The sequence below is a fragment of the Anarrhichthys ocellatus genome, unplaced genomic scaffold (assembly GCF_004355925.1).
Source record: "Anarrhichthys ocellatus isolate YVR2014 unplaced genomic scaffold, GSC_Weel_1.0 scaffold9, whole genome shotgun sequence".
NCBI lineage: Eukaryota > Metazoa > Chordata > Actinopteri > Perciformes > Anarhichadidae > Anarrhichthys > Anarrhichthys ocellatus.
This window is the reverse complement of record NW_022280039.1, coordinates 83795-108497: the sequence shown is the minus strand read 5'-3', so window position 1 is coordinate 108497 and position 24703 is coordinate 83795. Positions and strand designations below refer to the sequence as shown.

Genomic DNA, 24703 nt, shown 5'->3' with positions numbered 1-24703 from the left:
TGTGATTTAATTATTTATTTTTGTAAATACACAATTGGTTCTATCCAAGTCAAAAGTTATTTTGAGGCAACATCTTATTCTGAACCCTGGAAATTGGAGGGGAAAGCTTAGCCAGTATAAAGATGTTCATATATCATGGATAAAGTCAGCCATTTCTAGAATAAACTAAGTCTATAACCAGAGAATCTGAAGACTCATTTATGATCCAGGAGCTTGGGTAGCCTATATGGAGTCGCTCCACAAGGAATGGAATGATGATGGACACAGTGGATCAAAGAAATCACAAAGCTACAGGGGTAACAGTAACAACCCTCAGTACAATATCCAAAAAGTGCCAGTATAAGTCCTAGTGTTTTCTCATTACTCTTATCTAATCCATAGTGGACTTTTAAACAGGAAACTCAAACTAAAACAGAATAAAAGCATGTCATGTTTACAACATTGGGAAAATCGCTTTAAATGTTTGGATTTTAACAAGTTATTCCATCTGCAAACAAGTAGAGACAAACTGACATGACTACAGCTATGGTGATTTTACTGCCAACTGCGCTTTTCTGTTTCATAGCTTTAAGCTTCACATCCAAATTAAACTAATTTGGATACAAATACTTTTGCCCTTGGGGTGGATTTCTCTTTACCTCGCGTGGCCACGTCCCCTTTAAATCCAGTTCCATTACGTCATGGCATCAATGCGGAAGTAGGTTCTCAGGAAACTAACACCTTGTTTTGTTTACATGTGTCATGATATTTGGTAAGTGTTACAGAGTTCCGTTTTTGAGTAAAACAAAAAGCAGTTTTTTTTTTAAACATTCAGTGACATATTTATAGAGACACAGTCTTCAAACAAATTTACAGTGAAGCAGGTTGAATTTTGTGATAATATCGTTACCGATAGTTGAATTAGCTAGCGTTAGCTCGGACGTAAGTTTCGGTTTCCAGAGGAAGTTCTCGTGACATTAACGTTACCATTGCTGTTGGATGATGAGTTCAGTACTTGTGGTCACCATAGTTATTCTGTATTTGCGGACACTAACATTACCAGCCGTATTGACGCTATGTTGTCTTGCTTTCAGGAAATCAGCGGAGTTAATGCTGGAGCTCTGTGAAGAACCGCAGCATGTTTCCCCGCAACGCCGTACCGAGACAGCGGTTAGACTACCGAGAAGACTTGTACCCGCCGCCGCCAACACTCGTGCCCCGGTACTACGATTACAACCACCAAAGTCTGGCTGGTGTCAACAAGTGAGCCTGACGAAGAAAACTGGTGTGATAGACATCAGCTGCGTCACTAATATACTACTAAATGGTTACTTGTGCGCTTCTGTGTACTGTTCAGTAATACGTGTGTTTGTGTGGTAGCTTCTCTGTTCCTGGACTACAGAGGCTTCCTCCATATGAATGGAAGCCCAGACTACTCTCCCCAGTCCCTCCTTCAGTCCCTCCTCACACACCAACTATGACCAATGGGCGCAAGTATGTTTCACCATTTATTCATGACTGATCTGTAATTTATGAACATCTACCTTGTCTTGTCACATGTTTCCGTATTGTGGTGGGAAAATACAAGTATAAACATCAATTTAATGGTGTCAGGGAATAATTGTTGTATTATTGTATTTTATACTGCGAGATGAAAAGTACAGAGAATACTCTGACATTGTTAGAGTGATCTCACCTTGACTGAGTAAACATTGTGGTGCAGTTACATAGGAGTGTATATATATACACACCTGCAAACAGAGGTAATCAACTAATGTTAACCAATGGTCTTTTGTGTAACATATGATAGTATGTCATATTCAATCAGAGAAATGTACACCATCTTCTCTAACCAATCACGATGTTCCAGCAATAGGTATATGTCTCCTTGAAAGCATAATGATGGACCGTTGGAAATGGTATCACTATCTGTTTTAGTTGCTTGCAAGTTTATCCTTGAGAATATAACCTTGAAAGACATCTTTGCTCTTGGGAGTCTCGATTACAGAATTACCACCATTATCGTGTTTCTTGCAGGAGGCAGAATGAGGACTACAGCCCCCACGTGGTGAAGCGGCAACGCCTTGACCCCCCTTTAACTCGAGCCCCTCCCCCTCATGTTCCTGGCCAAGTAGTGGCAGGGTCATCAAGATCATCCTTTGCTGGTTTTGATAGCGCTTATCACAGCCCAAGCACCCGTATCCAGCCTCAGGTCACTGCTGCCCCCAAAAGCCCCAACATCTTGCAGGCCTACGCGAAGGACAAGGTACTGTATGTTTAAATGGGCTTAACCTGCAGCTGATATACATCCAGTCTGACTGTGTGCATGCAGGTATGCTCGGTTTAGTCAGTGTACATGTGTTTATGTCCTCAGTTAAGTGATCAGATGGTGGAGATGTTCGAGGCGTGCCAGCAGCAAACTTCCGATTTGGCCCGGAAGGAGACGTGCCGAGCTCGGCTACAGAAAGACATACAGAGTGTCTATGCAGGTGTGTAGGAAATACACAGTTGCGTTCTGCTCTGACTTTTTGTTGCGATCCCTATTCACCGAGCGCGTTTCTCACAGTGGCACGGCTTTACTTGACTGGATCTTCAATGAATGGATTGGGCTGCCGGAGCAGTGATGCTGATCTGTGTCTGGTCCTCACGGGAAATGTGAGTATCTCCGACTCTGCACTGTGTATGTCATCCAAAGTGAGTAGGTGTATTTACAATCATAGATATGCACTTCCACTTAAACACCTGCATGTTTTTCTGTTTTAGAAAAGACATGATCCTATACAGGTACTCTCTGTCCTCCAAAGGTTCTTCAGGTCACTGTGTAAGTAATAGTAAACTACATTTTTAAGTATATATAAAATCATTTGGAATAGTTTATTACACATTTTTTGCTCTTCTCAGATGCCACAAGGTGGAGCTATTTACCTAGTGGAAAAAGGTTTCATGTTTACAAGAAATTAAACTAAAACAACCAGGAATCTCATGATCTTTGATTTGTAGCGTATGTAGAGAAGACTCAACTGATCAGAGCCAAAGTGCCCATCCTCAAGTTCAGAGAGAAAGGCAGGTAGGAGCCAACAATGTTTAAGCTTATTTCTTTTTTTATACAACATCAACAGAGTCAGAGAGATGTTTTAATAAGACTCTTTTAATACTCCTATCCTCTTTAGTGATCTGGAGTTTGATCTGAATATCAACAACACAGTGGGCATCAGAAACACATTCCTTCTGAGGAGTTACGCCTATGGTGGGTGAGACAGTCCACAATACATACATTTTTATGACAAACTTTTCAAAGTTCCTTTCTTATTTTAAGTCGGCTCCAACTGTGACTGATCACTCTGTTTATTATGCCAGCCGCACATTTGACACTTGAAATGGAGACCATAACCTTTTCTTGTTTTGACTTGCTGTGTTTGTGCGGTCTCTCTCAGCTGATCTCAGGATAAGACCCATGATCCTTGTTGTCAAGAAATGGGCACGGCACAATCAAATCAATGATGCCAGCAAAGGAACGTTGAGCAGCTACACACTTGTGCTGATGGTGCTGCATTACCTCCAGAGTCAGTACAGTCATACACACAGACAATCTTTTTTTCAGTCCCCTTTGTATTCTGTCATTATTGTGATTGTTTTCTTTACAGCTCTCAAGGAACCGGTCCTTCCTTCTCTACAGAGGGACTACCCAGTAAGTGTCTCCATTGCTTTTGCAATTCAGTTTTGCTATTAGCAGGTTCATCACAAGAGCTGCAACCTTAAGTCAGTTTAACAGCCAAATCATAGGAAATGCATGAAATGTAAATTGCCCTACAGACACAAAAGACATTCCAGCATTACTTTGCTTCATCCGTCACAAAGAAATGGCAAAAGGTGCTCAGTCTTAAGTCTTGTCCTGTGCCTTGATTTTCAGGAGTGTTTTTATCACCTCATGGACATTAACATGGTTCCAGATGGACCCAAACACATCCCCCGCTACATCTCAAGAAATCAATCCTCTCTGGGAGAGCTTCTCCTGGGCTTCCTCAAGTACTATGCTACAGACTTCAGGTATCTCAAGGACATCACATTACTGAGTGTAGTGTTTCAGATGCACCCATGGTTCCTCATCTTGCTCCTCTTGCCAACTTCTACCTCTCCAGTCCCCCCCCCCCCATCATCTCCTCTCTCCTTCCTCTATCCTGCATCCTCGTCTCTGGTTTCATGTTTCTGGGTGAGGGAAAGGAGCAGGTGGGACCTTTGGCCTTACACAGCGCTAACATGACATACCATGCTCCCTGTGTTTGCAGTATGTGTGTTACCGTACCACGCCACAGTTGCAACGTTGAACTAAACCTCGCCACACAAACACGTTGATTTCTACATTTCACAGTATCAAACAGGTCACAGATGTTTAGGGTTTTGCATGTGCTTTTTTTTTTTTTTTTTTTTTTACTGCTGACATTTTTCAAAAGCAAAAGTTTTTTACGATGAGGACCTTTTTTCTACCTTCTTGACAGAAATTTGTTTCAACCAACACCAATCAATAAGCTATCGAATGTAAGTGAAATCTACCATTAAGGCACATTCTTTTTCTTTTGGACTTTGAACATTGAACTTTATGCTTTCAATGAGGCTCCAATATTTAAGACGTAAGAATTGACAGAATCTGAACAAAACTTCCCCCTTGTTTGTTGACAGTTAAGTGTGCATATTTTGTAGTTTAGCTGAATTTGCAAAGCTACTAGTATGGTCGTTGAGGACCTCGGTCATTTAGTCTAATGAGCACTAAATAATGCCCTTGCTTTTGTTTTTCTGTGTCTTGCAGGTGGGATAAGCAGGTGATCTCTATCCGAGAGGCCGCAGCTTTGCCCAAGAACAATTCTCAAATGTGGCGAAACAAATACATATGTGTGGAAGGTAAACATTTCAGTGGAACTAACAGGCCACCACTAAATAATTACCAGGAGCGTCAATGTGAGAAATGTCCCCGGTAATGTTACATATCCAGAGTTACAGCAACGCCTTGTGTTTCAGAGCCATTTGAGAGAAACAATGTTGCCAGGGCAGTCCATGAGAAGATCAAGTTTGATGCCATCAAAGCCGAGTTTGCCAAGGTACATGCCAGTCCCAAAAACTGCTCTCTTCATTATGTTTTTCCTCCTCCAAGCCGCTGTGGGCCAGCTATGAGTTCTTCATAATCATCCTGCTTCCCATATCTCTGTGTCTGCGCAGTCATGCCGGATTCTACAGGACAGGAAGGACCTGAACTCGATCCTCCCGGTCAGAGCCATCATTAATGAGGAGATAAGGAGATAAGGGGCTCCTCTAATTAGAAGAGCGGACAGGAGTCTTCTACCTCAAGACAGGCCTGTTCCCAGAAACAAAGAGACGTTTAGGATGTGCTGAGAGAGGAGCTCCGCTGCCTCCGCACCTCGCAGCCACAAGGAGTCTGGGACTCTGAATGCTCTGGCTGCCTTGGTATTGCCTTTTAAAATACCACACTCGACTTCAAATGCTTTGCAGACTTGGCCATATTATTCTTATTCATATTATAACATTTGTGGAATGGCACTAGAGGGCTCCGAGATCATAATCCTGTCACATTAACTTGCAACAGAGATGCTGCACTGAAGCATGATGATAATGGTCAGTGTTACAAGCGATAGTCATTGATGTTACACGGCCCGCCCCCTCCCAACACACATTGCATTATAGGGTAAACGTTGAGTATACTGCCAAATTGTGAAAGACACAAGCTCATATCTAGCTTAGATGGAAGCGTTTTTCTCCTCTGATCTCAGTTTGTTATATCCACATTGTTAGAGCCATACTGCACCGTTTTGGAAGTCGGTAATTTGCTTCTGCAACACATATGCAGAGTATACACAGTATATTGTCTTCAGCCTGTGTGGACCAACTTGTAACATCAAAGTCTTTTTTCTATTTTTCTAGGTCAGTAGTCATACTTTCGTGGGTTTAAATGCCATAGACTTTTTTTCTACAGATGCATTAAATACCCCGTCGTTTTTCATTCTCACATTGTTTAAGTTTCTGAGCTCCTCTGAAAACTGAGCTGTTAATTGAGGTTGTGTGATGTTTAAGTTGGTGTCATTGTTTAAGTGACTCCAAGGTGATTATTAGAGGGCTGTGAAGAGACCGTCTGAATGTTGTAACTCCTTTATCATTGGTCCTGATGTGTTGTGTTCTTTCCTCTGGACTGGTCAGGCTTACTGGATTTATTTGGACAGAAAATGATGTTCATCTCTGACTTGATGCATACCTTATCTGAAGAATTTCCACTTCAAATTTTTGTTTCCTTGGTCCTTTTTTGTACATTACGGACTTTTAAAGGTGTATTTAAAAATTAAATCTATAAAGATGTGTGATTTTATTTTTTTTTCTTTATATTTTTGAACTATACGCAAAGCCTGCTAAATTCTTGGCTATTCTAATACAAGTTCCAAAACCATCATTGCAGCTGTTCATATTCAGATATGTTGACTTTGGTGGCATCTTTATTTCATGTTTTAATATATTCAGGGGTATCGGAGGCAACACGACTTAAGAATAAACACTGGCTAATCTATCACACTATTATATTTGATACCCTCGCAGTTAAGAATCACAATCAGAGATTTCATCCACAGGAACTAAATGCTCAACCTAGAACACACTTTGACCATAAGCACAAATACAATCCCATAGACCTGGTCCAATCCACCTAGTCCATCTAATATTTTAATGTCAGGTGTCATTTTGTTTTCTCAAGGTAATGCAGTTCATCAGCTATCATCGGGATCCCTTACATCATTCAGTACACTACAAGTACTTGTGATTCACAGGCCTTAAAAAAAAGATAAAACTAAAAGTCGCTCCTGGAAAAACGCAAAGTGTTCTCTGCATCCTCCTCTGGCAACTCTAGTGTTGATTCGTTTTTGTTACGTGGTTCGACACCTAATTACACAAAGTTTTATGACTTCTGCATAGTGCCAGTGCTGCTAGGGGATAGATGCCTTACAAGACGTGTGTGTGGGTGGCCCCGTTTAGTGTTGCCACCGGCAGCAGGGGGACCAAAGGGGTTACTGTTTCAGCACATGGCCTATATTTAACTAAGCAAGGGGGTTTTTGATCTTAAAGTCACACTGGCTCATTCAGCTATAGCCACTGGCACGGACCACCTTAAGGATGATTTTGTTTTCTTTCCTAAATCTATAACAATCTTTTTATGATACAGTCAACATCTAACAACTTCTTAGTTGAAGTACACAAACAGCAAACTCTAGATCCAGTGAGACCTACCGACTCTCACTGCTCCTCTCTCTAGCTCTACTCCCCTCTTTTCATTCCCCACTCAGTCTATTTCTGTCCCTGGCTGAGTCAGATGGACTGCTCCCAACTTGGAATGACACAAACAGGCACACAACTCTTTTTCGAAATCGGAGTGGTTGAAAACACCTAGAGGACTCTAAAATACACAGAAAAACAACATTGGGGACTACAAAGGGAAGAGCTGGAGGATACAAGCAAGATGGAGGAGTTTGAGAGTCTGGACTCGGAGGTGACAGAGTTACAGAGTGAGGCTTCAGAGGCCATCAGCCAGGACGATGACGACGAGGTGGAAGAACTGCAAAACAGGTCATTTACATACTTGAGCTAGCTTACAAGCAGAATAACCTCAGATGTAGCTCACTTTTATCTTGGTGTAAAGTGGTGTCTTTTCTGCTTGGAGATCTTACCATGAAATATATTGACGGAGTCGTGAGAAACTACTTGTTTACTTAGGTCAAACGCATTTTGCTTTAAAGACTGAATAGAGAAGTCGTACATCTGGAGAGCGTGACTGGACGAGTGCATCCAAGTGACACAAAGTTCATTTAATATATTACATGACCATCTGTCAGGAATTGTCAGATAGGCAGTGCAGACAGCTCTATTCTAATATTTGAATTAATTCACCGAATCATACATCTCATTTATCATGTCTCATACTTGGTGCTCTAGTTTTCCTTGCCATGTCATAAATAGTAAAAGACACTGATATGTTGGATGCATCTGGGAAGGCCAGGCATCTCTTCTCTAGTGACATGAATGACGCTTTGGGACGTCACCTTGCTGTAACCCTGCAGGGCTTGAGCTGTATTGATAGCAGGTGAGTCAGCTCAGAGAAAATTTGATCATTATTTTTTCAGCTCATCACTCACATTGGCAGCCTAGCACCAGGTCTGGTCTAACACCGGAGATCTACACGTGATCATCTTCAGAGTGGATCAGCGGGTGTTATCGTGTTTTAAGCTTAGATTTGCTAAGTCGCAAAACATGAATTGGTGGTGGTGGTTTCCATGCTGGCACATCTTGCACAGATATGTTTTGATTTGATTAATTGGTTTGTTCTCTGCTTGCATTCCATGAGCTGTGCCAAAAGGAGCTCCTCTTGCAGACTGTTTAGTCATGCCCTCTCTCTTCTCGGGAACTGCACAAACAGCCTGCTTTCCTTCTTCTAACCGTCCATTTCTCGCTCTTCCAGTCTGCGAGAGGTTGTCCAGGACCAGTCTGTGAAGCCTAAGTTCCAGTGCCTGATGGTGGATCCATCGTTCTCCATGGTAACTGTTCAGAGCGAGGACAGTGGTATTGTTTGGGAGACGGCCTCTAGCCGCTGCTCTACCCCTTGGGCCTCTGAAACCAGCTCCATCTCTGAAGCCTACAGCATGGATGGCTCTGGAGCTGCAGGAAAGATCACCATCATCTTTGATGAGGAAAAAATAGTCCGTAGGAGGACGAGGTCTGGAAGGAGCAGCAGGCTCGGGGACAGGCTGAGCCGACCTGGTAGTTCAAGATCAGCTTCAGCCCTGGGAGTAGAGAGACCTGAGATGGCGGAGATTTCTCTTCCCAATGTCAAACAGGAGAAAACCAACACAGAGCCAGACTTGGAGGAAATCAAAAACAAAGATCAGCAGCTGTTTAGTTTGATTTCCGAGGGTTATGAGATTCTCAACATCAGAGTCCCCTCCAAACTTCCCACTGTGGACGAGGAAGAGAGCACAGAGTTGCAGGACAATTTGTCTTATTTGGACCAGACTCCGAAGATCAGGTCCCAAAACAGAAAAGACTGGACACTGCAAGAAAATCATGCCCTGCCACAGGAGGGGGAATTACTGGATCACCAAGAGGTATTTATTCATTTCTCTATACAATGAGTAGTTTCAATAATTAGGCATTTCATTTCAAACACTTTCTAACACTAGTTTTGGATTCATTTGGTATTTTCTGCCATCCACAAGAAATTACTAAAATATTAATTTGTCTAGTAGAATGCTGTTTTAAACACTTAATTGTCCTCTAGATTGACTTGCTGATTGTGATCTTTCCTCAGTCGTCAAAGCAAGACTCCTCTCAGCCATCAGCGGACACACAGCTCAGACACACACCCACTCAGAAAGAGAGCACTGGCGACATAGACTACTTTGAAAAGTTTACCTTGGTTGATGTGGCGGTTCCTGGAGAACAAGCTCCAGAGCTGCAGGAGGAAGCAGAACAGCCACAGGCAAAGCCCACAGTTGAGGAGCAAAAGCCAGCTAAGGAGGCCATCACAGACAGCCCCTCTGCGTCAGAAGACTCCTTTGTCTTTGTTACGGATGTGGAGATAATGGGGGAACACCTTGATGAGGTCTTCTACGGCGAAGGAGCTCCTGCTGATGCATTGCAGCAGAGAGAAGACGATGAGGCGGAGAGTGTGATGAGAAGGAGACGAGTGAGCCACAGATCTTTAAAGGAGAATGGTTCAGTGTTGTTTGGGGGTGAAGACACCGTCCTCACACCCATTTTTCTCTCGCCTGGACCCCCCAAGATCATTGACCAGATCCTGCTGGATGAGCCTACTGCCATGTCCTTCATGTACTCAGACCTTTACGAAGATGCTGTAGGCGAGAGGAGGAAGAGCGACGAGGAACACTCTGAGGCAGAGAGCGTAGCATCTGAGAAGACTTATAAGAGACGTTTTTCAGATTCAGAGGAGGCAGACGGGTACCTGGAGAAGTTTATTTTGAAGGATGAAACTCCCACAGTGGAAGTTCTACCAGAGTCAGTGGAGGAGGAGAGGGAGGGGAGGATGATGTGGTTGCAGAGTGAGTTTGACATGACAGGATGTCTAACAAGAGTGGTCATAGAAGAAGACGAGGACAAGACAAAGACAGAGGAACCAAAGACACAAGAGGTCGGTGTTGGAGATGGGAGCGAAGATTTACAATCGGCTACATTTAAAGGGAAAAGAGAAATAATTACTGAGACAAAAAAGGAGATGAAAGACATACAAGTCACCATGGTGACTGAAGAGCAGGCTGCCAGAGAGGCCTCTGACGAATCAATTCAGGTGTCCAAACTGAGAAAGGACCAGATGGAGGATCAGGAGGTAAAGAGAGATCAGACTGAGAGCAGCAATGATAAACCACTAACTGAAACTCAGCAGGTAGACAGTAAAGTAGAGAAAACAGAGGAGAGTGAGGAGCATCAGAGAGAAGTGCCAGCAGAAACAACTAGTATTATTGAAACTGAGCAGCCATGTGAGACACAAAAAGTGGTGGAAAAAACAGCTCAGGTGGTTTTAAATGCCGCAGAGGAGACAGCTGTGGTAGCACCCGTAAGCAGTGACGCGCCTCACCTCATCACTGAGATGAGTTTGTCTGAGGTGGCAGCTACTGACACCAAGATGACGGCTGATAATGAGAAAGACTTAACCGAGGCCATAGCAGAGGCCTCAGCTGAAGTGAAAGAGACTGAAAGACAGGAAATGCTCACCTCTAGTGAAATAGAGACATCCGCTGAAACATCTCTGTGTGAGAAAAAAGAAGCAGCAGAAGTTGTTCCTGGGGATGGTGCACCTGTTGAGGTCATCACTGACTGTGATTCTGCAGTACATGCGTTAGTGGAGGTGATTGAAAAAGCAGTGGATGAAAAAGAGATCCAAACTCAAGTTCAGATTGATCTTCAGGGGGCAATAAGTGTTGAGACAACAGATGCTCAAACAGCTGAAGGAGAGGAAAAACATGGCGTTCTAACAGAGGAAACTGCAGTTGAGAGAAAGTCGCCTGAATTCATTACTGAAGGTGATCAAGAGTCAGAAGTTAAAGCAGAGATCTCAAGTGAAGTAACCGCACCTGTGATGTCAGATGAAGTAAAAAAAGATTCAGATAAAACAAGTATTGAATCCACGCAGCATCAACAGGAGGAGTCAGTAACTGACAATGAGCTGATAACTGAAGCCAAAGATAAAACACCCGCAGAGGACACTGGGACTGTTACTCAGGGGATGGTGAATGTGGGTGATGAGTTAATCATCCTTGTCCCCAAAGGACAAGCTGTAGAGATGGACTTAGAGATCGGTCAGTTATCAGAGAAGACTTCAAGTGATGCAGTAGCTCTCTCTGACCCTGACAGCACATGTGGACGTCTCATAGCACCTGAAACCCCGACAACATGCCCAGAGACTCTTCAGGCACCGAATGAAGAAACGATGACAGAGCCTCAACTAGAAGTAAAACCAGACGTAGTTCTGGAGGAAGACGCACTACCAAGAAACGAGTTAGACAGTAGGTACACTCCTCCAGCACCTGTGGAGGAGGCCTACACAGATGAGCAGAAGATGAAGAGGGACTTTGAGGAAGACGAGGGTGCATTTTCCCCTCTGAGGAGCTTTACTGCCCATGAGGATTTGTCCGGGCTACACAGCGAGGATATTAAGTCAGGAGCAGCAAATGTAGAACAACAGGCAGAGATTCACAAGGTGGACGATGCCCCAGAAACAAGCATTGTCACAGAGCATTCAAGTACAGAGATTGATCTGCACAGAGAGGATGTAGAACAAAAGATGGAGCAAGACGAGGCAGTTGCAGAGGCTCCAGAGGTGACTATTGACGAGCTTGAATATGAGGTAATATATAAACAAGATGCCAAAGAGACGCCGGAACCTGAAACACAGAGAAATGCAGAGGAACCAAAGCCTGAGTCTGGCCAGGAGCGAGATGAGAGGATGGAGATGGAGGAGGAGGAGAAAGTCTTTGATCTGTCCCCAGATGATGAGTTCATAGAGGCTGACTATGAGATTATCGATGCAGAGGAAGAGAGTCAGGCTCGACTGGCTGCTGAGCTGCAGCAGATGCACAGGTTCTGTATCACCTGTGGATGTTTGCTGTCAGAGGACGACTGTGTGTCTGGAGAGCATCACAGCCACGAGGTTACTGCTGTGGACCAAGCCTACGAGGAAATTAAGGTAATGTACTGGGTGAATGGGAAGTTGGGAACGCATATTAAAATTAGCTTTGGAGTTTATATTGATGGTTTTCACAGCTTTTTAAGCCCAATAAATAAATAAATAAATAAACAGAACTGGATACAGCGTCGGAGGAGGGGCCCTATTCATTCCAACAAAAGTTGCTCAGTGGCGCATGAAGCAAAAAGAGTTTGACTTCTGAGTATAAAATTAAAATGAAAATGGGATCTTCCGCATTATAAAGCCCAAAGAGCATGCGCACTAGCTTTTTCTTTAACCCCGCCTCCCAGCCCTCGGTCCAGCCTCCTTCACATGAAGGGAGGAAGCAAAATAACTTGCACAATTTACAACTTTTAGGACCTAATGATTCAAATAAGAGCTATTCAAGTATTTGATCCGCTGATTACCAGATGTCTCTTTCCAAACGTAAAAGTCTATGCTTAGCAAACATGCACAGTTTTAGTAAAATGATCAATGAATATTACATATGGGACAAGTATTGAAGGGTGTAGCAAAATGTTAATAGATTTAAAGTACTAACATTTTGAGAGCAAATAAACATTTCCCAAAATGTTGCAAGTATTCCTTTTTAGATCAGATGACATGTTTTTTTTTCCGTTTTGTATGTAACCTCAGATGTCTCTAATAGCATCTCCCAGATGTTTCATCATCTGAGCAGTCTCCTGCTGCAACAACGTTTCTCATTTCTGATGGCAAGCTGTAATCAAATAGCAGTTCATCATCATACAATTTACCAGCATTATTACAACACACGGTTATGATCACACACACTTTACTGGCATTAGTTTGAGTCATCATATCATAAAGTGCTCCTAAATTAGGCCTTTATAACTTTTCTGTTCATGCTGGCAGGCTGAATGCTGCAGGCTGCCATCAGGCTGAAGCCAAGCACATTGAATTGGTGTGATGTAATGCTCCGCTTTAATCAGTGAAAAGGTCCAGTGTGACATCATCAAGTGGAGACTGATATGTGATCTGCTCACACATTGTTCTCCCTCGCTGTCCCCATCGGTCAGTACAGGCTCAGCCAGCTGCTTTTTTAATCTGAATTAATGTCACAGCACCGTCTAACAATTTAAAATACATATTTGTGTTGTCTTTTACTTGCAGTTTTCCAAAGTCCATCAGCCCACTTTTTAACCTGAACACTCATGCCTTAGACACTTCATTTACAGGAGAGACCATTTCATGTTTTTCTGTAATGATACGTTAGACAACATGGGTGAAGTGACACGTGTTTGATGAATAATTATAGTAAAGAATCTCACATCTAAATCAAACAAAGAATGATCAAATGTAATTTTCAGATTATGCTTGAACCAGGTCTTGTACATGTGGGATGTTGTATTTATGTGAAATTTTGACAGCTCTACTGTAATTTAGACAAAGATTAAAGGTATAATACAAGTTTTACTTCAGCATACTCGGCAGAGAGGGGAAATCGGTCCCAGTTTACCAAAAGAACTTTGCAAAACTTGGTCTAAATAATAACAAAATAGAGGAACTTACATCTCCTGTTTACTTTGACCAAAGAGATCCATGAAATTCCCTTAATAAAAATCATATTTCAGATAAATGTTGGTTAAGTGTGAAGACTAAGTTCGGTAAAGTTGTAATGCATCTACTAAATGCAATCTTAGTTCCCTTAAAGGATAAGTTAATTTCTTATTTTTTTAAGTCTGTCTTATTACATGTACATTTTAGGAGTTATTCTGTACTGTAAATGTCTGTTCTGGAGTAAAGTAGAACATGATTAGTTACAACAAATAGCTCTTTCAATATATATATTTCAATATCAACTTATACACAGGTGGAGCAATATTGCTCCACCTGTGTATAAGTATAATGTCAGCAACAAATCCCCTTCTGTCCAAATCGACAGACGAGATCTCTGCAGACTGTGCATACAACTGAATACAAGTAAATATACACAACTGCCTTTCTAGGTGTGGCCTCACAAAAATTAACCACGACAGAGTAGAACTCAGACAATTAAACAAAAATGATCGACAATAAAGTAAAACGAGCTATCGACACATATTCTGGTTTCAACAGCAGTGTAAAACGTAATCAAAGCAGACAACGTGGTAGCGTAAACACAAACTCCACAGCGGCTGCAGGAACTCTTAATGCAGCAAATAGCAAACGTGTTCAGCATGGTTTTCACACTCTGCGAAGCGCGCGCACACGTAGTTGCCGCAAAGAAGTGTCTGTTGTCGTTCTCATCAACCGTTGTGTTGTTGCACTCACCTGTCTGAACTGCACCGCGAAGTCCTCCACATTCTCCCCCAGGTTCAACTTCTCTTCTCGTTCATTCGTAACTTAACCAGTCTGAGCTGAATGAGGCTCAGCCCTCACACAGGGATTAACGGTCTCAAACAGCCAAGTATTTAGCATGTTAGCCAGGCCCAGCATGCCCTTAGGTCATCAATTTAGCATGCGCACCTTACGACAGGTGTAACATTTATTAACTATGCCGAGGTGTGATAATGCTAATTATAACCACACCCCATGTGCAATTCCTTGTGATTGTGCCTCGAGGGGCCCCAGCACGTGAACGCGAACATGTGTAACAATCATTTCCGGAGTGTCTCCACTCTGGACGGAGCTCTGCCCTCCTGAGGCCTCAGAGACACCTGCAGCTTGTTCTCTGGTGCAGCTGCTGATGCATCTCTTTTTTTCTCTGTTCTATTCCCAAAGTAAAAACGACTTTGTTACAGTAACGAGAGTGAATGTAATGCGTTACTTCCAGACCAGAATTTTACCTGCACGTGTCATTTTTTTTAATTTATCAGGAGAAGCTGGGTGACTGGATCTCAGAGCTTCAGGGGAGGTCAGAGAACATCGAGGACCTGGTGTCTGAGATCGAACTGGCCTACAACTCTGTAGAGGTAAAAACTGTTTCCATATTTAAATACTTTCTCTTTTTAATATTTGCCATTAGATCAGTTTATAAAGCATTAAATGACAAGATGCACACTGTTACATTTGTAAATATAATATCTCTGTTTTCCTTCCCTCTACTCTCGACCAGGACCAGTGCGTGGAGAGCGAGGCAGCGATGCAGGCGCAGAATGAGGAGATGATGGCTCTGGTGATGGAGCAGTACAACGACATGTCTGTCAGCATGGAAGAGGAGAAGAAGGCCAAACTGGAGCAGCTATATGACCAGATTGTCGCCTTCCAGGAGAGCATCGACATCGCCAAGGCCACTCTGGAGACCACGGCCAGAGAGGCCGAGACTGACGCACGGGTGAGTGTTGGGGATTATTGATCAGTGGTTTCGTATGCAGCCAATAATCAGGGTTTATGTCAAATTTCTGATGAATTCCTTTTCAATCTGTTCTCCCACTAGTCACCTGAAGACATTAATGCAAGGTAATGTGATTTCAGTGAATGGAGTGTGAGCCGGTGTGGTTTTCTAATACAGTTTGCTGCTTGACCTGCAGAGCTACCTAAACTCTGCTCAGTACATACCTTTTTTGACACTGACCTGTGGTTGCGGCCAAAGGCTAAATTCTGTGTATGTGTGGTCAGTCTCAAGGCAGCTCTGGACTCAGCCATGTCACTGGAGCTGGGGCCCAAGGGACTACTGGTGTTCGAGGACTACGCCAGGGGCAACACTTCTAGCCCTCACCTCGCACAGCGCAAGGGAATCCCAGGTAGCTCTGATATAAACATATCTTTCCAGATTCACCTGACATCTACAAGAAGTCTTGTGCCATGTGCATATATATGTAGCAGTTAATCGTGTATGTCTCCTGGTCTGTGCCTCAGTGCCTCAGAGGCCTACGCTGCAGCCTCAGGAGCCAGGCTCAGCCACCAGCACCAGTGTCACTGTTTACTGGATGGTCAACCCTGGAGATATCATAGACTGCTTCCAAGTTTACTGCATGGAGGATCCACAGGGAGGTAAATACGTTCAGGATGTTGTTACAGCTGGAAAATGGTGGCCAAAGTGCTCCCATCCTATTTTTAATCCCCATCTACTTCAGGTAAATTGACAGAAATTAAGTTTAATGGATAATTTAATTTGAAATTGAAAATTCTTATTTTTGTTGATGTAGAATAGGTCTTTTTGTACAAATATACATTCTATATTATCTTGTAGTATTTATAATAGGTATAGCTTTTGTTGATGTGACGTTTGTGATTTACGAAATACATACAAACGGTGCATGTGCTGTGGCTGCTGTTGTCCACAGCTGTGTCAGAGGAGTACCGTGTGACAGTGAAGGAGAGCTATTGTGCCCTGGAGGAGCTGGAGCCTGACAAGACCTACAAGGTGTGGGTGATGGCTGTCAACTACACAGGCTGCTCTCTGCCCAGCGAGAGACTCTCCTTCAGAACTGGTCAGTCCCCACAACGAAACGACAACTTTGTCTGACAATGGAAAGCATAATTGTATTCTTTACTGGTATTTTGAAGCGAATTTAGATTGGGCATTTTTGTTACATTACAGCATCTACATTTTTGTTATTGACCTGACTTGTTCTCTCTTTGTGGCAGCTCCGTCAGTGCCAGTGATAGAAACGGAGCGCTGTACTGTCATGTGGGATTCAGCTACACTGCGTTGGAGCTCAGCAAATCTGACTCCCGAACAGAGTTACACCCTGGAGTACTGCCGCCAGTATGAACTAGAGGGAGAGGGGCTCAGGTGAGTGTTTGTTTTAACCAGATAGGGACACATATAGAAAAGTGCAGTCATTAAACATCATAGGAAATCCTGTAAATTTGGTTTAAAACAAAGTAAAAAATGATCTGACATAAAAATACAAAGACATAATCATACTTCTTGCCCAAACTAGCTGGACAAAAAATCTACAGTAAAGTATTTTATAAACTAAGGTTTATTCTTTTAATCTAAACGTGTGCATGTTTGTGGGTGTGTGTGACGTACTCCTAGGTCCATCTCAGGTATCAGAAGCTGCGAGCAGAGGGTTCTCCTGCAGCCCAATGAAAACTATCTGTTTTACATCAAAGCTGTGAATGAGTCTGGAGCCAGTGAACAGAGCGAGGCTGCCCTCATCTCCACCAAAGGTAACAGAACACTCACTTAAACTGTGTTTGTACTTCCATTTGTGTGTAACATTACACAAATACAACACAAACACAATCGACACATTTACACATTATTTTCTCTTACCGGTGACTGTTTTCAGGGACGAGGTTCCACCTGCTGAAAGCCTCAGCTCACCCCGCTCTGGAGCTGTCTGTGGACCAGACCACCCTGCACTACGACACACCATCAACAGACAAACAGTGAGTTTCAGTCAGCTCCAACCACTTAAGCTTTTAAAGAATATTTGTAAACCAGAGTTTGTATGTATTCTAGGTGTCCATCCATCCTGGGTGAGCTGTTGCCGGCACAAGGACATTACTACTGGGAGACCCTCGTGTCAGGAAGCACGGCTTACAGGCTTGGAGTGGCTTACGACACAGCCAATAGAAACAGCCCACTGGGTGAAAACAACCTGTCATGGTGTTTGCAGTGCATCCCTACACCATCAGGGTATGCATAACCCCTCCCCCACACCCCCTTTACAGTACTTCCCTTCACTATTCTGGTCTAAACCCTCCTTTCTTTGCTCTCTTTGTCTGTCCAGCTGCAGGTATCAGATGCTCCACAGTGACATTCAGTCCAGTGTGTTTGTGATTGAGGTGCCTGAGCGAGTTGGTACTCTCCTGGATTACCAGCTCGGTCGCTTGTCTTTCTACAATGCTCAAAGCGGTCAGCTGTTGGGCACTTTCTGCCAGCGCTTCACCCAGCCGTGCCACCCTGCTCTGGCCCTGGAGATGCCGGGCAGCCTGGAGGTCAGCATGGTGCTGGAGGTGCCGGAGTTTACCATAGACAGCTAGCACTACTATCGGCCTCGCACACTGAGGAGTTTACAGTTCATGTTGGACTTCATTGGATTTGAATGATCTTAATGTATAATGATTAAAATGACTTACTGCCTTACTGACAAAACTGCAGATAAGACAATGCATAAAATACAGAAACAGATATCCCACAGTAAAAGCAGAGGACATATTTCTACATACATGCCATTCTTCTATGGGTTTGTGTGTTTATGTTAGATCAAACCTAATCAATAGTGCAATTATTCTCTAATTAACAGGAAATCAATTCAACGTTTATCTCTTTTGTTAACAGCAATGTCTTGTCTAATATCTTATCGAACATGTTTTGTAAATACCAAAAACAAAGGCAGTGAACATGAATGATGACGGTGTGAAATACTGGATTGAAATTTAGTGCCTTCAATTTGTTTCACAGGTGAGTGTCTTGTATTGTATTTTGCCAGGGGAGAGGTGAAATGTTGTGGATATAACACATGCTGATGGGATTGTTTTGTAAATGTTCTTTGATTTACTCTTTCTTTAAACCCTTACTTATAGGTACTGTGAGGTGAGTAAAGGGTCTGACTGTATACTTAAGTCGAACACTGAATCGTTACTGAGACAAACAACAGTTAAAGCCCTTTGGCGACAGAGTTTATAGTGCCGAGAAGCATACGGTGGGACTGTTAAACTGTATTTCATATTGTGGATTTGTGTAAATAACCTTTGTAAACAGATGTGATCTCATCTATATTTTGTTATGTGCCACAGCAGCAAGTGGAGATGAATTGTTTTCTTTTCTTTGTCTTGTAAACTGATTTTAACATCTGAGCTGAATGAACATATTTATTTTTCTATTTGCTCAACTGGACTGATTGTTTCTAGCTTTCTGACGTACATTCACCACTAGAGGGCCTCAGCGCTCCATTAGCTGTAATATTGGCTCAAAATACATTTCTGCCACCAATCCTGAATACTTCTGCTGAATCTATCGTGCAATTAAACGTCCAGATTGCTTTTGATGACTTACAGCTACTGTATTGGGAGCCATACACCTCGCTGACAAAGCTACATGGTTCATGTCATTTCTCAAATATTGCTAAACTATTTTTCCAGGCAGTCCTACTGTTTCCCCTCATCTCTGACACCTTTCCTCATTGCTGGGGAAACGGAGCGGAGGGGAGTGAAATGAAGAAGAGGGGTGTGGGGCAAACACATGCAGACTGTCCGGGAACAGCTGCTGGCTTCCATGTGATCTGTTGGACTGCTCAGCTGGAAGCTGAAGGACAGCTCTTTGAGAAGGGACAGCTTCATTTTACTGGGACTGATAACACTGGATTATGAAGAACATTTTTTATTGTAGCTGAACTCAGGGAGCAGAAAGTTAAGACCCAGTCTCAGTGTTGCAAACTCTTTTTTTACTCAATTAGATTTACTTTTCAAACTCAGAAGAACAGAATGGCAATAGTGTCGTTTAATCACCGATATTAAAAAGATAGAAACATGCAAGATATTTTTTGTAGCACAAAATTGTCAACATGTAATTATTTCCCTTTACCACACCTATTAAATAGCCAGCCAAGAGAAGTCACAGCATGAGCCTCTACCTCCAATGACTTTGACAATATCTGATGTCAAGTATGAATCATCTCCTTTCAGCTAAATTACTCTCATTTTTTCCAGGTCTAAGGCCAAAAACCAAACAAAGAGCTCACTGTCCTCCCAACATATAAACAACGACCATACAATAAGCATGGTGGGCAAGGGTAAAATCTTCTGTCACTATTACTGGAAAAACAAGTTGCCCAATAGCTCGCCTTGCGGCTTCACCTAAGAAGATGGACGTCTCTTAAAGCACAATATATGACCCAAACAGCTCTCGTATAATCTTTTAATTAGGCTCCAGTTGACCGTTTACAGGCACATTTAGTGAAATTATATTAATACGCTTATTTAGCTTCATAAGAAAAGACAGTGGTCGTGGTTGGATTATATTTGTATTTCAATTATATGATGACAGTTGCTACCAACCATCCAAACAGGGTGAACAACAGTAACAGAAATGACAAAAGATAATTTGTGGCAATGTATGAAAATTATGAACCGTTAACATTTGGACAATTGCACAAAGACACCAGCAGTCATGAAGGCACACTGCAGCCTTATGGTCCTCACAAGCCTGATTGTTGTCTGTCAACATTTTGTAATTGCCAAAACACACACACACACACATGCACGCAAACACACCAATGAATGCTTTTGTTTCAGGGTATGGTGCTTTAAAGGGAATGTAACTGCAAAATGTTGTGTTTGGAAGTTGCAGAAGCCCAAGTATCTTGAAAAGTATTAATACTTTTAGACTGAGACACTAATCACAGAGTAGACACAGTTCAGAAGTGTATGAGCTGTGAGGATATTGGGGAGCATGACATTAAAAACAAAAAAACACATGAGGCAGATAATGAGATATTCCCAGATGGGACAGACACTTCAGTTTTAACAAGTTGTTAAATAGGCACAGCAAATGACAACACAGCTGAAAAATCGAAACAAAATAAATGATGTACCTGTAAGATTGATTGTGGAAAAACTATGGCAACAACTGCGAGTGGATTGGTAATGACAGTTATCTTGCAAAACAAAGAAACTGTAATTGAAACACACTGGTTTCTTGGGTAAACTCTCACACAAACACTCATTAGTCCCAAATATTCTGCATGAATAAGTTACTAGAGTGTGTATGAATCACCTCAGTGTATCTAGCAAAGACTGAAGAAGATGATGATCAGCCCTATGAGAGGAAACCACAAGTAAATTGCATTGATTTCCATCATGAAAATATTTACAACTATACAAGCTATACAAAGCAGAGGAGATGAGAGCAAAACAAAATACGTGATTGTTTTTTCCTAGTCATGACTGTATACATACTGTACATAACACTAATTTAAATGTCAGAATTTACAGAAGATTTTTACAGGAGGTGAAAGATCTCAGATCACCGTCATGCTAAAATGAAAACTGATTTATAAAACTGGAGTAACGTAACTAAACACATCTTCCCATTTGGTGCTCTAGCACAACTCTGAACCATGTCAGAGATCAATGCGTATTTAACCAACTTCAATATCCTCATGACGCAGGTGAGGAAACACATGTCACACGTGTCCTATGGTGCATGAACTGAAAAATGTAAATACATATTTCTTACAGAAAACAAAAGGATCAAGTGGTTAGGTGGTCGCTTCTTTTCCCTGCTGGACTTTTACTTTCCTTCAACTTTCTGTGTCTTTCTCATCAAACGCCACTTCATAGAATTCCATCCATAACCACATACATGCACTCAACCTTCTTCTAAAACCCCACACATGCACTTTTCCATCTCTTTCAGACCAACATCTTTGAAATCAATCATCATTATGTTTCTATAAAATAGCCTCTTTAATAGTTATATAGTCATACTTCCAATAATTATTAGGTTATTTTCCATTCAAACCATATTTCCCCTGGATGACATTTTTTTATATTTTTAGGATGTTGAGTCAGAACTGCAGCTTTCACCGACAGGCTTTCTCTCCTCCATTCATAAGCCTGGATCAGGGTTGACAGGTCAGGGGTCAGGGGTCAGGCAGGAGTAGAGCTCTGCTCACTGGCCAGACTGGGTTTGGGGTCTGGTCTGTGGGGTTTGTGCTGAGGGCTGCTGCGAAGGTTGTCATCCATCTACAGTACAGGATGTCCAGTTTAGTTAGAGCACACATGCAGAGGCAGAAAATAAAATGACAATGATTCATTAAGTGACACTATATATACTTTTAGTACAGCTGAGACTGTACCTGCCAAATGCAAGCATGCACCCATGCAAAGAGACGATAAAAGGAAAGCAGAAGCACCTTCTCTATCAAGTTGGACTCTTTGTTTACAAGCTGAGTTAGTTTCTGGAGGTTGGCATCCATTGTTTCCTGAACAGGTGGGGGGGGACCTGGAGAGAAATGATGTAAGCGGACACCCACAGAGAAGATAGCAGCGAGTCAGTGGAAGAGTAACAGCGTTAGGCTGATGAGCACCCAGAAACAGAGCCGGTACAAAGAGCAAGCACACCGTGAAACAAAGATGTGAGAAGAAGGGAGATGCTGATGATGTTAGTAGCTTTGTGTGCTTGTGTATGGATATCATGTAAAATGTCCCCTGCATCTTTGTATGTGTGGATTTCACCAAGCTAAAGCCCAAGAGTGCGAGTATTTCCAGTGTGTGCAGCGATCTTACAAGGGTGGTCCGAGCTGAAGTAGACGGCGAGGATGTTGTCACAGAAGCTTGTGAGGTTATCGAGCTGTCTGAGGTGGCTCTGCAGAGGGCTGCTGGGGAGACTGGCTTTGTACATTGGAGCCACAAAACCAAACACAAAGGCGTCCAGACTGGTCGGCCTACCAACACAAACAAAAACAAATTATAAACACACAGAGACAAGCGACATCGGGCATTACGAGACATCAAATGTAGTTTTACTCATTCTGTCAGTGTCCATAAATATTTTTGTCTTAATAAAAACCAGAAACCATTTTCTGTGTCTGATGTCTCAGAATTATTCTGAAATACACTTCAGAGGACCCATTCCCTCTAATATGATGATCATCAACTTAACAACTTCAATACTATGAGAGGAATCTACATTCATAGATCAAAATGTGGCCTATTGGCCTAATATTGTAATCAAATGGCCAACTGAAGATTTAATGAAAAAAAAAAAAAAACTTTCTTAAAACTAACCCAGACAAATAAAATAAGAACATCCATCCCAACATTTCAATCCCAATTTTTCATGATTTTTCATCTTGTCTGTCTTCTAATAGCTTGGCAGATGAATGTGATGCACATATGTGGTCCATCAAAGGACATTAAAACACTCACAAGTTGCCAAAGAAGTAGTCTGCCGTTCCCAGTCTGTATGAGAGGAGATTCAGGCACTCTTTAGCATCACTGTAGATCTGAGGCAGACAGTGAGAAAGAGTTACAGTCTACAAAGAGTTGACGCAACATGTGACTGATGAATCAGACTAGTAAATGTTTACCTTTCCCTCGACCTCGGTGATTCTGTGTAGCGGCGCCTCTCCTTTGGTTAGAAGGATGCGGGAGAGGGCGGTGTTGGCATAGTGATTGGGAATGAAAAAGTTCAGAGGGAATGGCGAGCGTGAAGCAAACCATGGCCGTGTCAGGTTGGCGTAGTTTTCTGCATCCACCCAGAAAGTGTGCAACTGTGGGACACAAAGCATCACTCTGATTAAAACCATTACTCACGGATTAGTTCTCGTCAGGGATCAAGCAGAGGAGAGACGGCGTTACCAGAGCTGGTCGTAGTTTCTCTTCAAGCAGAGCGATGTACGCCATGGTGTCTGCTCCTTGTCGGGCTGTCAGTTCATAGTCTGCATTAAACTTCTGGAAAAAAGAAGAATCACATTTATTACAGTAGATCTACTGAATCTGCTTAAGGGGTTTGGGGACATAATGACCAGGTGACGGACAGTGAGCAGCCTTGGAATTCACTGGTACCCGTTTTCTCAGGAAGTTGAGAATATTTGTAGGTTCTTGAACTGCAGAGTCTCCACACAGCAACTCTGGGACCGTCGCTGCAAGTTGAACGACAGGAAGAAGATATTACAATTCAAGACAAAGCCAGCGTCTGGTGTTGCATCTGCATTAACGTCATTAAGGTCTTGTAATCAACAATATATTGAGTACCCACAAGTTAGATGAATTCACTCCATTGTGGAACCCAATCAGATGCATAAAAACATTAAATCCAAGCTTTAAATCTGTGTTTTCCAAAGGAATTTCATGACTTGGTCAAATAGTGTGTTAGTCGTCATGTGATTTTTAGTATGCACACTGTTGTAGAGTGGGCTCCTACATTATTATATACATCTAATATTGATATATGTTCCAAACTAAAATGTATTGTATGTATTTAAAACATATTCCTATCAGTCAACCACATATGCATTGTATATTAAGCAATTGCCATGTGGTGTCTGGACCACGCTGTTGTGTAATTCTGGTTTACAGCTGCAGCCCACCTGTGAGAGTTTTCCATGTCCAGTCAATAGGAGAAACCGTGACTTTTGCCCCAGAAAACTTGGCGTAAGCCTGAAAGAAAACACACACTTCAATCAGAAAAATTGTTTTAAAAAAGGGAGGAAAAAAGAAGCAAACCCATGAGCAAGAAAACAAAAGAACTCACTAAAATGAGTTCAAAAATATGTATAACTAAATCAAACATGGTTTCCACTGCCAATTATTTTCATTATAGAATAATTTGTTGATTATTTTTTGGGGTAAATGTCAAATAATAGTAAAAACAGGCTTTTACAAATGTATGGAGTCTAAGGTGAAGTCTTCAAATGTTTTATTTTGTCTGACTAACAGTCCAACACCCACAAAATGTCCAGTTTACAATCAATAAAATAGAGAAAAGCAGAAAACACACCACTGGAGGAGCTAGCACCATAGAATGTTTGTAATATAAAATAACTGAAACATCTAATTGGTTATTTTAAGTCAATTAACCATTCCACTGAATGTCTGTTTCCGGTTGGTGAACAGGACTATCCCTGGCTAACTGACACT

General features: G+C 42.2%; 4 protein-coding genes across 6 annotated transcripts in view; 3 read left to right on the top strand and 1 right to left on the bottom strand.

Annotated features, from left to right (window-relative positions):
• The first annotated feature begins 696 nt into the window (after nucleotides 1-696).
• On the top strand, nucleotides 697-6330 carry tent2 (terminal nucleotidyltransferase 2). Of its 3 annotated transcripts, XM_031849203.1 has the most exons (15): nucleotides 697-751; nucleotides 1074-1242; nucleotides 1360-1473; nucleotides 2017-2245; nucleotides 2354-2468; nucleotides 2546-2634; nucleotides 2743-2800; nucleotides 2980-3046; nucleotides 3150-3226; nucleotides 3414-3542; nucleotides 3624-3667; nucleotides 3890-4026; nucleotides 4784-4875; nucleotides 4993-5072; nucleotides 5191-6328. In XM_031849203.1, exons 2-15 carry the CDS (start codon nucleotides 1118-1120, stop codon nucleotides 5272-5274), a joined length of 1440 nt encoding a protein of 479 aa, XP_031705063.1. In that variant the 5' UTR covers nucleotides 697-751; nucleotides 1074-1117; the 3' UTR covers nucleotides 5275-6328. The 3 variants fall into 3 exon arrangements, with proteins under 3 accessions (XP_031705063.1, XP_031705061.1, XP_031705062.1); XM_031849201.1 differs by having other exon boundaries at nucleotides 3414-3667; nucleotides 5191-6329; XM_031849202.1 differs by lacking the exon at nucleotides 697-751 and having other exon boundaries at nucleotides 774-1242; nucleotides 3414-3667; nucleotides 5191-6330.
• A 120-nt stretch (nucleotides 6331-6450) lies between these two features.
• Nucleotides 6451-18948, top strand: cmya5 (cardiomyopathy associated 5). Its single transcript, XM_031849199.1, has 14 exons — nucleotides 6451-7593; nucleotides 8483-9125; nucleotides 9329-12220; nucleotides 15037-15132; nucleotides 15276-15494; nucleotides 15597-15619; nucleotides 15779-15903; nucleotides 16019-16153; nucleotides 16447-16593; nucleotides 16751-16898; nucleotides 17148-17281; nucleotides 17404-17503; nucleotides 17577-17753; nucleotides 17848-18948. The coding sequence occupies exons 1-14, from the start codon at nucleotides 7487-7489 to the stop codon at nucleotides 18098-18100; spliced, it is 5199 nt and encodes a 1732-aa protein (XP_031705059.1). The 5' UTR covers nucleotides 6451-7486; the 3' UTR covers nucleotides 18101-18948.
• A 1121-nt stretch (nucleotides 18949-20069) lies between these two features.
• mtx3 (metaxin 3) lies at nucleotides 20070-24295 on the bottom strand (the record flags this gene model as incomplete). Its single annotated transcript, XM_031849204.1, has 8 exons — nucleotides 20070-21805; nucleotides 21976-22064; nucleotides 22349-22506; nucleotides 22991-23067; nucleotides 23152-23334; nucleotides 23423-23515; nucleotides 23630-23706; nucleotides 24154-24295. Coding segments are annotated over 8 exons (915 nt in total), but the record flags the coding sequence as incomplete, so codon positions are not given.
• Nucleotides 24296-24654: 359 nt separating this feature from the next.
• Nucleotides 24655-24703, top strand: part of thbs4a (thrombospondin 4a) — a 12484-nt gene continuing 12435 nt past the window's right edge. Inside the window, exon 1 of the mRNA XM_031849359.1 lies at nucleotides 24655-24667. Coding sequence (XP_031705219.1) covers nucleotides 24655-24667 — 13 coding nt within the window. The remainder of the gene's footprint in view (nucleotides 24668-24703) is intronic.

Coding starts and splice junctions, on each gene's coding strand:
- cmya5 (XM_031849199.1), top strand. CDS start 7,487: ATGGAGGAGTTTGAGAGTCTGGACTCGGAGGTGACAGAGTTACAGAGT. Junction 9,126..9,328: donor AATTACTGGATCACCAAGAG/GTATTTATTCAT, acceptor ATCTTTCCTCAG/TCGTCAAAGCAAGACTCCTC. Junction 15,495..15,596: donor AGGCCGAGACTGACGCACGG/GTGAGTGTTGGG, acceptor TTCTCCCACTAG/TCACCTGAAGACATTAATGC.
- tent2 (XM_031849202.1), top strand. CDS start 1,118: ATGTTTCCCCGCAACGCCGTACCGAGACAGCGGTTAGACTACCGAGAA. Junction 1,243..1,359: donor AGTCTGGCTGGTGTCAACAA/GTGAGCCTGACG, acceptor TTTGTGTGGTAG/CTTCTCTGTTCCTGGACTAC. Junction 3,227..3,413: donor TCTGAGGAGTTACGCCTATG/GTGGGTGAGACA, acceptor GGTCTCTCTCAG/CTGATCTCAGGATAAGACCC.